Source organism: Panicum hallii, chromosome 5 (assembly GCF_002211085.1).
Source record: "Panicum hallii strain FIL2 chromosome 5, PHallii_v3.1, whole genome shotgun sequence".
In the NCBI taxonomy this organism is placed as follows: Eukaryota; Viridiplantae; Streptophyta; class Magnoliopsida; order Poales; family Poaceae; genus Panicum; species Panicum hallii.
The window spans coordinates 39,213,770-39,225,309 of NC_038046.1; the positions used below are offsets into that span (position 1 = coordinate 39,213,770).

General features: G+C 39.7%; 1 protein-coding gene across 3 annotated transcripts; it reads right to left on the reverse strand.

Moving 5' to 3' along the window:
* Positions 1-685: 685 nt before the first annotated feature.
* LOC112894836 (poly [ADP-ribose] polymerase 2) lies at positions 686-9,039 on the reverse strand. 3 transcript variants are annotated; one of them, XR_003229080.1, is made up of 19 exons: positions 8,739-9,039; positions 8,179-8,509; positions 7,940-8,067; positions 7,598-7,679; positions 7,163-7,395; positions 6,950-7,076; positions 6,498-6,553; positions 5,851-5,924; positions 5,089-5,135; positions 4,912-4,961; positions 3,836-3,898; positions 3,074-3,154; positions 2,728-2,838; positions 2,562-2,637; positions 2,060-2,202; positions 1,760-1,833; positions 1,327-1,432; positions 1,059-1,243; positions 686-804 (listed from the first exon to the last, which is right to left on the reverse strand). XR_003229080.1 is itself a non-coding variant. In XM_025962663.1 (18 exons), the coding sequence occupies exons 1-18, from the start codon at positions 8,820-8,822 to the stop codon at positions 1,148-1,150; spliced, it is 1,962 nt and encodes a 653-aa protein (XP_025818448.1). In that variant the 5' UTR covers positions 8,823-9,039; the 3' UTR covers positions 891-1,147. The 3 variants fall into 3 exon arrangements, 2 of the variants coding, with proteins under 2 accessions (XP_025818448.1, XP_025818449.1); XM_025962663.1 differs by lacking the exon at positions 686-804 and having other exon boundaries at positions 891-1,243; XM_025962664.1 differs by lacking the exons at positions 686-804; positions 8,739-9,039 and adding an exon at positions 8,586-8,727 and having other exon boundaries at positions 891-1,243.
* Between the last annotated feature and the right edge of the window lie 2,501 nt (positions 9,040-11,540).

Below are 11,540 nucleotides of genomic sequence, written 5' to 3' on the forward strand. Positions count from 1 at the left end.
TCAAGATGACGTATCATTGCATAAGTCCTATACTTGCTCTTAGACTATTCCTAGTGCAGGATTTCATTACACAATTTTACAGAATGCCATATCATCTAAGTACATTTGAGTTCGCGAATGAAACAAAATCCCATAATGTAAAGTTTCACTTCATAATTTTATAGACTAGCCATAGCATTTAATTAAGAGGTATATAATTGGGCACAATTGCATAAAATGAAACTCTATAGCCCCAATGCAAATTTCAATTAAGAGGTATGTGATTGAGCACAATTGCATAAAATGAAACTCTATAGCCCCAATGCAAGTTTCAACAAGTTTTGTAAAATGAAACTCTATAGCTCCAGTGCAAGTTTCAACAAGTTTCATAGTCCTAGAAATAGTATATACACAGTTTCATCCTGATAAATCTTCTTCACTCTTTTCTTCGTAATTATCTTTCCATGTCATAATTACCTTCCCTCCCTATAGCTTATTTAATGCTCATGAAATTTTTATGAAACTTGGACTGGGATTAACATTAGGCAGCAGATTATTCTTAACCATAACTGCGGCTAGTCACACTTTTCTAGCCCCGCGTCCTCCTTGTCATGGGTCCATGCCAAGCCTTGCCTAAGGTGTGGCAGATCACGGTTTGGCAAAAAGTGTGGCTAACATGTGGATATGAGCCAAACACGCCCTAAAGTGCATGGACGAGCCTGCAGTATTGCATCAAATAAGCCCAAAAATGGAACATATAACTACATCGACGATGGACTGTGATGCTATATATACACTCAGCATCAGCCATCAAAAGGCTTTAAGGCCTTATTTAGATCCCTTCAAAATTCCAACTTTTTACACTCTCTCTCCATCACATCAATTTTGGGATACATGCATGGAGCAGTAAATGTATGAAAAAAATAACTAATTGCACAGTTTAATTGTACATCACGAGACGAATCTTTTAAGCCTAGTTAGTCCATGATTAGATAAAATTTGTCAAATACAAACGAAAGCGCTTCGGTACCAAAAAGTGCCAAAAGTTATAAAAATTTGGAATCTAAACAGGCCCTAAGCCTGAACCACCACAAAACTAAATTTAGGTTTCAATGCGCATATGTTCTACTAGTCGATCTTCACAAAGTCTTCGGCTTGCAAACAGCATCTACCGTCTCTTGAAGTTGAAGGAGACATGGAGAACATACCGCATTCTTATCTGATCTACATTATACACTATGTACTCATTGTAAAGCAAGCTACCCTGCAACCAGAAACGATAAGAAAAGTGCTTCAACATACGGGATTTGTATTTTGCATGTGGAGGTGCGTTGGAAAAGCACATACCCTTTTGGAAGGTTCCTGTTTAGGTTTCCCAAGGGGAACAACCACACCATCATCGGTGGTCTTAGACTCTGATAAGTCAGGCGCCGTTTGACCAACTCCTTTCGTGCTGCGCAAAGATAATTGAAACCAGATGATTGTTCATACTTTTGAACACATCTACGCAATTAATCAGTAGAGGATATAAAAACATGCTGCTATGCAGGATGTCACAACGGTATTTAGAGCCCTTCATGTGGTTTTAGTTGAAATGGAGTTGTGCACTTAAATAGAGTAACCGAATTCCCTTCTAATCTTGCGCCATTATATGTACTTTTTTCCGAAAGTGCCATTATATGTACTGAGTAAACATCAGGAATTGGCCACGAGGAATACATAAATGAAGGTTTAGGGAAAAAATAGTGTTATGTAAAAAGATATTGCATCAGCAACTGACCTTAGTTTTCCCTTGGGCAAGTTATTAGCATCATAATCTGCATCTAGCAGCTCGTTCATATCGCCCAATGCAACCTGGCAAATTGAAGTTAAACAGGGACTATCAACAAAACTAAACTTAGCAATTAACTTCAATGATATAATTTGCAGAATTCTTGGTGGTCATAAAGAATAAATGATGCATGTATATAAGGAAGCAAGTAATGTAACAAAAAGACAAATAGCACACAATCTGAGGCAGATAAAGACGTTCAGGAGTTTATGAACTTTAACTCAGAGGTAACTATGGCAATAAACAGACCTCACATAGAAGCAGTACTCCAGATCTAGATGCCTCTGAAGCATAGCAATAGTTTGCACTCTTCGAAAACATATCGGCAAAGTAAACGCCCTTGCCAAACATGTAACCAGTTACAGGTGCTTCAGGAGGAGCAATTCGCAAACCTGGGGGACAGTAATAATAATAAGCATTCACCTATCTAATTGCCAAGATTTGAAGAGCGTAAGGTAGCACAAGCTGAATTTGGTTCTTCCAAAAGGATTGAATTACTGTCAGCTCAATGCACTAACACAAAAAAAGTTGGATATAAACAAGTTTGCAATTGTGCATTAAAGCCCCAGACCAAAATGCTAATATAAATAAACTGATATCTTGCGAATACATATAACCCAAATGCTGATTTGACAACTGTAGAATGAGCAATTAGCAGGTAATAACTCATGAATCTAGAAAGCCGAGTGATCATCTTCTATACATACAGACACAAATGGTAACAAAAACAATTGTAGAGAACACGAATTACCCTGAGAAAGGATCCCAGTCCAGTTGCTCAACCGAGAACCATGCCACAGAAGCATCCTATTTCCTGTACTAGCAAACTGCATGAATATTTTGATAATTAGCCATTTGACAATACAGTCTGTTCTTTTGGGTTATGTTTAAACATAGCAGATTAGAAAGATCCTCACCTTCTGAAACCGCTCTGTTTCACCATGTCTGGACACCTTAAATATTTGCACTATGTCCACAGTATAACCCGAGTGTGTTTTGCCATGGGTATTCATCAAATATGCTTTTATCTAGGAATAGTGTATTTTTGTTTACACAATTAAAAATCAGATGAAAAAATCACTAAAGATAGCATATAACAAGGATAAAATATTCCACCATTCCAGGTCACTTGTGCTCATAGAAAACTCCAAGATTTATATAAGGTTGAAATGTGTAAAGTAATCCACTTGCTAATGGTTAGAAAAGACAATTACAAACTACTATGTTCATAATGGAGCTAAAGACTGTTGGTGGTTCAATTACCATAGAGTATTCTTCTGAATCAGCTTCAAGAGGTGTGAATTCACAATGAAGTTGCTTGTATCGAGCATATAGTGGATCATCCTACATTTCAAAGCATATTATGCCAACATGTGCAAGTATAAGAACCACAACCAAAATATGTTACTCAAACAATTTTAAAATATGCCGCTTACTATAGCAATTAGCACCAAGTAGAATTTCATATTTGCAATCCGAGTAAAATTCACGCACTACAGTAACTTCAGCCCTACTCTCAGAATACTATACATTTCAGTTTTATGCCGCAATACATACTTAGGCAGTTTGGCTTCAATAATTCCAGACTGTTCTTATAAAAAAAAAACATCTGTTGATTCCTGTTAAATTTGAGGGGGGTCTGACAGGTGGAAAGCTGGAAGAAATATGTGGATTTTGGGGTTCTATGAAGTGTTTGGTTCTGTGATAATTTAACAAAAATGTATATTTTGCTCTAACCAATAATCAAATTAAAGAAAAAATAATTATTTAGTTAGAATATTTGTGTGATCTATGAAAAAGTAAACAAATTAGCATTTACCAAGAAAGAGATGATGGGGTCTCAGAGGTAAAATAGTCTTTTCAGATTTCCATGGCCCGACTAACAAGCATGGCATAGAAATGATTCTATTTTAAGGCAATGAGACTTAAGATATGTCAAATATGTACTGGCACTTAGGCGATTGGGCATCTATACAATGGGCAATGGCATATAAAAACTTTGACCCATTATCAAAATGACATTACCTGGCCACTTGAATCATCCTCCAGAAGCTTGGTTGCAATCTCAATCTCACCAAGTGCTTCAACCTTCAAAAAGTTAAGATAACAATGTGAGCAGATTCTACACAAACGTGGATGATTCAAGTGGAGTCAAATGGAAGAACATTCCATTCGACTCCACTTAAGCAGTGGGGAAAAGACTTGCTTCTGTACGGTGGGTAAAACTATGATCTGGGCCCTGTACGGTGGGGAAAAGACCGCCCCCACGGTATTACAACTAAGAAGGAATATTAGCCAAGCCGACCGAGAAAACCCCCAAACCCTAGCTTCACTTAAGGGTGGGTGCCATTGGCACCTGTGATTGGTTTGGGCCCTCCTCCTTAGGGATAGTTGCTGGTCATCAGGTCAATCACAGGTGCCAATGGCCCAAACCAATCAAGCCTGGCATCAATTGAACTCCACTTAAGCAGTGGTGTAATATTCCTCCTAAAAGGTAAGCAGCCACCAAGCCAAACTACGATCTGGGCCCTGTACGGTGGGGAAAAGACCGCCCCCACGGTATTACAACTAAGAAGGAATATTAGCCAAGCCGACCGAGAAAACCCCCAAACCCTAGCTTCACCACATAGGGCCGCACCATAACCTGGGCTGACCACAACCTATTGGGCTGATGACCAGCAACTATCCCTAGGTAGGAGGGCCCAAACCAATCACAGGTGCCAATGGCACCCTGCCACTATTTTAGGTTGCCAGCGAGGGGATTTTTTCCTTTTTGGTGCCACCAGCTGGCTCTTGTCTCCCTCAACTGGAAAGCTTACCACTAAACTCCAAGATTGTTGGCCACATACCCCCAAAAAGGTATGGTGAATGACGGAATATGAAAGTTTACTTCATTCAGCCATTCTGGTTGAACTTCGATAAGACAGGTAGGTTTGAATATTACACATTAGATGAGATTAACAGAAGGTTTAACATATATCTACACTCAAATGGACCAATTGAGTCTCTTGGTCTTTCTTCAAAAGAACCACTGTTTCTTACCGAAACATAAGAATTGAAAAATGTCGTACTAGAAAGAGAAAAAGACAATAGTTTGTTACCATTTCCAGCTTAGCTTTTAGTTTCTGAGGAGTGTCGATGATAAATTCACCTGGCAAATGCTATTTGTTAGAAGGTCAAGTGCTCCTAAATTAAAAAAAAAAACCGACACAGTGCTGGACAAGTGGACGTATTATATTATCATGCAAGGTAACTAAGCTAGAAAGTTCAGAACTCACACATCTTTTTGAAACCAAAGTCATGAGGAATCACGGTGTAGAATTCCCTGCAACCAAAGGCAATACAAAGAAATTTCAATACATGCGACATGGTTGTAGTTTTGGAAGACATAAATTACTACTGCAATCAGTAGAATTTGAGTATTTGCCTATTCTCTACACTGTTCATGGGTGATTTTCAAGCATAGGACGTCTATCATCAATATTGGTAGAAGAATCAAGAATTTTGATGTTTCTAGAGAAATAGTTGATATTTGATAGCTCAAAATTGGCAAACAATCATTACAATCCTAAACACCAGATCCCGTATTGACAACATTGATTTTCTCATTGATATTTCGAATTTTTATGTCACTTTCATTAAACAATGCCAAGGATGTCAAACGTTCATCAGGGGCGGAGCCAGGAATTCTACGTGGGGGGGGGGGGGGGGGGGGGCAGCCAAGCATGTTAGTGTGTTAATTTGGTCTAGAATTATCTAAACTAACTGCACTGCAACAAGGGGATTAAATAACTTTAAATAACTTTTGCCACGTTAGGAGGGGCCTTGGCCCCTGCTGGCCACCCCCTGGCTCCGCCACTGACGTTAATGATTGAAAAGTGCTTCACAGCATTTGAAGCAGCAAAATCTTAATTTTTCTCGGATTAAATATTAAATGTATGGTGAAAAGATACTGAATACGTTCAAGTTCAGTAGAATGTCCTGGCATCAGATTAGTCCTATTCTATACTTGCTGTCAAATAAAAAGGAACCTGGCTTACCCAGTCAGTTGCTCAAGCTGTCTCCTATCTGCCCTTGAAATAACATTGGATATCCTTTTCAGAACATCATAACCCTGTGGAAAGCTAGAAAATGTTACCACCAAAACAGAGGGGGAGGGAAAAGGTAACAAGAATTGGATAAATTTGTAATGTATGTATGCTGAAGTTTACAGCTCAGAACTTTGCCAGTCCATGGTGTATTTAAGTCATTTGCCTGTAAGTTTGTAAAATTGTAACCTTATGCTATACTCCCTCCAGTCACAAACAAGTGACATTTCATACGTCAACACGGTCTCCAAAACATAACTTTGACAAGTACCTTTTGTTACAAAATACTTATAAAACATTGCAAAAGTATGGTTTTATGAAGCCACATTGCAAGACAGATCTACTTGCCTCATTTCCAAATATCAAAATTCAGCACATGTTTGTGACTGAAGACCGTGAAAGGAATATGCAACAAAGTTTTCAAATGGTTGACTTAAGACAACCCAAAAATGTCACTTATTTGTTACAGGACGGAGTACATTTCACCTAACTTGTAAGATAGTTCAGTGCAAGTCATATATATCAACTGTTCTTCAGCTCGCAACAATATGTCCACAATGAATAGATAATTCCCAAATAGAAACTTCAATGTAACTCACCTTAAGTATTGTAGATTTGCTTAGCTTTCCAAGGGGAAGTTTATCAGCATTGTAACCTAATTTATTAGGCAAAATGAATTAGTAAATGCTAGTGCTACATAAAAAAGCAACATGAATATATTTTTCAAGTTTCAACATAAAGAAATGCAAACTGATGAACAAGATATAAAGTACAATCCCATCATTTGAAGTTTTGAACTGATGGCCAATAACTACCTTTACTTCCTACATTTTTTGAAATTAGGTTTCACAGTTATAACTCCCTCATTATAGGATCTAACATGTACTAAACTAACCATACAGAATTCAAGGTCGGGTGTGTGTTCCATATCCCCGGGATGCTGTCCCTTCAAGGGTCAATGGACAACTGTATCACAGATCGTCCAAAAAAAATTGTTTGTAGCAATGCCCATCATCGTATAAATACAGCTAATAACAACAAAGCAGCTTACCTAATTCCACCATTTGCTGCTTCATCATGCTAATATTGCATATCAGGGATATGAATTGTGCAATCCGAGTTTCAAGTTTTGTCTCTTTTATCTGATCAGTAATGGAACCTTTCTTCTCAGCCTTATTCTGGGGCAAATAAGAAGAACAAAGGATTAAACCCAAGTGGCCAAGACAGACATTAAAATGCAAATCATTTGCAGCGTAAAACTTACTGTTTCCTTATCAGTTTCGCCATAGTCCATTTCAAGCCAAGTGTACTTCTTTGCATAACATTTGAATTTCTTGCGATCACACCAAAGGTTATTAGTTTTGTCCTGAAACTTCTTCTCAAATTCATATATTGCTTGGTCTTGTGTTGAAAAGGGACCATGTAGTTTATCTTGACCTCGTGCCCCTACTCTCCCCCATCTATTGTAAACCATGAAGCTTCCACCAGCATCAGATTCTACAATTAAGTGGCACCAGTTAACATTCTATCTATTATCAGCCATCATTCATAGTCAAAAGAATTAACCGCAGAAATAATAATATGCAAGAAATTAAGAGCAGAAATGGGAGTTCCAAAATTTCTAGAAAGCATAACATTGTTGCGATTTTGAATAAACTGAAGATAGGCACTTGCACAAATAGTGACTTGCAGGACAAACCTAAAACTTGGATGATAAAGAACTTATTGTTGTTATCTCCAACATTAGTCTGGTTCAAGGTGGCATCATATATATCGTCACCCTGGAGAAAAAAAAAATGGCGACTATAAATACAAGAAAATAGTTATTGACGGAAAAAAAAAGATCAGTTTCAAAGTGTTAATGATTTGAAGAGTACATAGCCTGGCATAAGTAATGCAAATGTGAATTAGATATTTCAGTCTGGAGGTATGGTATTTGCTCTAAATTCAACTAATTTGCATACTGGGTAAAAACTGAATGAACTATGGTTAAAACTGAAATTTACACACCCAAGGCAAACAGTAAAATGAAACTACATACCACTTGCAAGACATGATAGTTCACTTTTACGTGATCAGAAATGTGCTGGTCCAGCACTGCAGCACCCTTCTTGATGGCTGTAACCATCTTCTCCTTTTTCACCTCCTCCTCTACCTTCTCAACACCACCTGCACCAAACAATTACGGAAGCAAGTTATATCCCTCTCTTTGCTGAATAGGCAGAGTTCCTACCATCTGTTTACAAAGTTGCACAAAAAAAAAGAATGAAATTATGAGACCTTTTGGAGCTCTCTTCTCGTCCTGAACGCCATCTATGGCATTAGCAGAGGCCAACAGCAACCTCTTGATAACATCCTTCTTGCTACCATTTGCCGCGAGTCCCCGTGAATTCGCCAATCCCTGCAGCTCGGGGTAGCTCATGCCCTCTAGCTTTGCCGCCTCCAAAGAGGCATCGCCGTTCCCCTCTTCCTCCCCATCACCGGTCCTTTTCCTCTTGTTGCCTTTGCCCCCGCCGTTCCCTTTGCCATCTGCCGCCACACCATCCCCATCTGCCGCCGCAGCCACCGCAGGCTTCTCCTCCTTGCGGATTGCGGCGTCCAGCCTCCGCACCTGATGGAAAAGGCATTGGGGCACTGAGGTCACATGGAAAATCTCGAACGCATCAATACGCGCACGCAGTAGCAACCTAGCACAAGCACAGCACGCGTGCGCCTGGTGCGCTCGCCCATTCGCGCAGCTGGATCGTGCGCACGGCAGCAAAACTGAAAACGCCAATCGCAGCGGACTGCCGGCCCCGGCCCCCGCGTGCCACGAATTGGGGAGAGGCGGGTGGACTCACGAGCGCCGGCTTGTTGCCGGAGTCGTCGAGGCCGCGGCGCTGCAGCTCGGCGCGGAGCTCCTCCACCCGCAGCCTTGCCGACATTTCCTCCTCGGCTCCTGGCGTTCCCGGAAGTTCTAGAAGGTTCGGCCTCCGAGGCGTTGGCGGCGGTGGTGTGGGCCGTGGGAGGGGAATGGCGGCGGGCGCAGAGGGGGAGGAGTTGGAGTTTTCGGCTCGCGCTCGATGGGTTTTGGGGGCTGGGTCGCCGGGGGTTTTGGTGGCGGGTTCCTTCCGGGAGAAGGGGGGGGAGTCGTGCTGGGGAAGGAGAAGGGCGGCGAGAGTAGTGGTGGGGAGCACTGAAAATGACGGGCACACGAGTGGGAAAATGAAAGGAATTTTGGAAGTTTTTTTCAGAATCCTTTTATTCTCTAGCTGCGTTCGAAAAAGGATTCAGTTGGTACTCTCCGTTTCAAATTATATTTTATTTTATCATATCTAGATATAATTTTTCTATATATTTAGGCTCTGCTTGATCACCTATAACTAAACTTTAGTCTAAACTAAATTTTTAGTGACTAAATTTTTGTCCATATCTATTTGGATTCATAGATTAAACTTTACGTTGCACACATAAAAATATAAAAATGTCATTTTGCCCATGATGTTGTTGTTGTGCCTGCATGTGCATAGTGAGGGGTAGTTTGATCTTTTCTCGGTTCATTGGTTGGTTTAGTCCAAATTAGATGGATTCTGAGTACTAATAGACTAAATTTTAGTTGGAATGAAGCTAAACTTTAGTTTTACGTTTTAATCCGCCTATTTGGATCACCTAATAAACTTTTAAACCAGGTTTAAAGTTTATTCCATGAATCTAAACTTTAAATATAAACGTATATTTAATAAATATATAGAAACAATATTTATTTAGATTTGTCAAAACGATCTAAGAACAGAGCGAGTAATTAATAAAAATGAAAGAAGAAGAAAAATTCATTTGGATCGAGTTCGAACACTTTACATACAATGTTTATTCTAGATTTTTTTCTAGACGCGCACCTGTGGGTAAACCTAGTCATAGACATTTAGGTTCGGCTCGGGTTGAGTTTTTCTTTTTTTTTGTCAGATAGGCCCTAAGGGCTCTAACCCTCGGGATTGGCCAAGCATTTTCGAGTTGGATTGTGTATTTTCAGTTTTCTATTTTAGGTAAAATTATAGGCCGAGTTCGTGTCCAGAATTTTAACCTGAACCCATCTAATGTTTTGATCGGATCAAGTCGTGGTTGTGCTGTCAGTTTGAGCGTATTCTCACTCCCTCCATTTTTTCTTGCTCGCTTGATTTGTACTAGGTCGCTTGCTACTGGCTTAGTGGTGTTTTGTAATTTGGCACTACAAGAGTTCTCTCGTAGTTGCGTCATTGTAATTCTCTTTTCTTAATGAAAAACGTGCTCAAGCATGGTTGCGAAAAAAAATGTGATTGTTGGATTGAGTAGCCAAGTCTACTTGCGGTACTGAGTCGGATCAGCGACAGGAGCACCATCTGTAGCTGACAGCTTGGGCTGAGTATCAACTGGTGTCGCCGTGGAGATCCAGCACGTAGTGTCATTGAGATCGAAACAAGACGTTAGAGGAGCATGTGTTGCCGCAAAAATCGGACGATAAATCTTGCGGAGCATAACACACTAAGGCCTGGGAGCTCTGTTTCTCTCCAGTGCAGGCAAATCAGGTTCGGGGTGTGCCAGTCAATTTGATCTATAATTGATATAGGAAAAGAAATTTAATCAGTAAAATAACGAGGAACTTATCGGCTGGGATTCTGAAAAGTTTCAACGAGCACGTCGGCCGGGACGTCCGAAGCACAATATCGAATATCGGCTATGAATCCGATTTTATGATGAAATAGGATTAAGAATAAAAACCTCATAATTAAACACATGAATTTAATTAAGCTAAACTTATTAAACTAGATGAAACTACATCAATGCGCGGCATAACAGTGATAGCTCTAATAGCAGGGCAATAAATTGAGCATAATTAACCGATGCATCTAACTATATCAGAATTTACACTTATCATTAAGCCCAAAATCGGCTAGGAAGCCGATTGATACTATTGAATCATCAACATCATGCTACCGTTGGCCGGTAGATAGATCCAGCCGATAAGACTTGATCTAGCGTCATTACTCAAGGATTGGACTCAACCGAGATAGCCTGAGATAATAATAACAAGGCAAACGAATCAACCGATCGGATTACCCACAACAAGTGTAGGATCGTAGATAGTTTGATAGTAGAAGCAATAACCAAAGAATAAATCGGCTATGAGATAACTGCTTGAAAAGATTAGATGAAGCCAACAACCCAATGGCTACCACTTGATAAATTGTGAAATCTGTTAAGAACTAGCAAGAGATCGAACGATGCAACCTTACGAGAACTTGATAGAAATTGATAACTTGTAGATTAAACTAGACAAAACTACAGTGATGCGCCGGTAGCTAAAGCCTAGAGAATCTGATAAACACGAACTTACCACAAGCCAGGGATCAATCCGATGCAGCCCTACTTGCTGAAGAATTTGCCGGGATCTACTCTACTCTTACTCTTAGGGTTTTGGCAAAGTACCGAGAAAAGTTGTATTGATTGATGGATTCTTTTACAAAACCCTTAGGTCTACTATTTATAGCATGATACTAAAACTCCTAACTTAACACGACTCCAACATACTTGGATGAAAATAAATAACTTAAACTACCATATTTACAAGATATTTGAAAAGGAAATCGGACTTCTGCTGAGTTCATCTTTCAATCCGATTCGAACTC

Coding starts and splice junctions, on each gene's coding strand:
- LOC112894836 (XM_025962663.1), bottom strand. CDS start 8,822: ATGTCGGCAAGGCTGCGGGTGGAGGAGCTCCGCGCCGAGCTGCAGCGC. Junction 2,839..3,073: donor ATTCAGAAGAATACTCTATG/GTAATTGAACCA, acceptor CACTATTCCTAG/ATAAAAGCATATTTGATGAA. Junction 1,244..1,326: donor AACAGGAACCTTCCAAAAGG/GTATGTGCTTTT, acceptor TTCTGGTTGCAG/GGTAGCTTGCTTTACAATGA.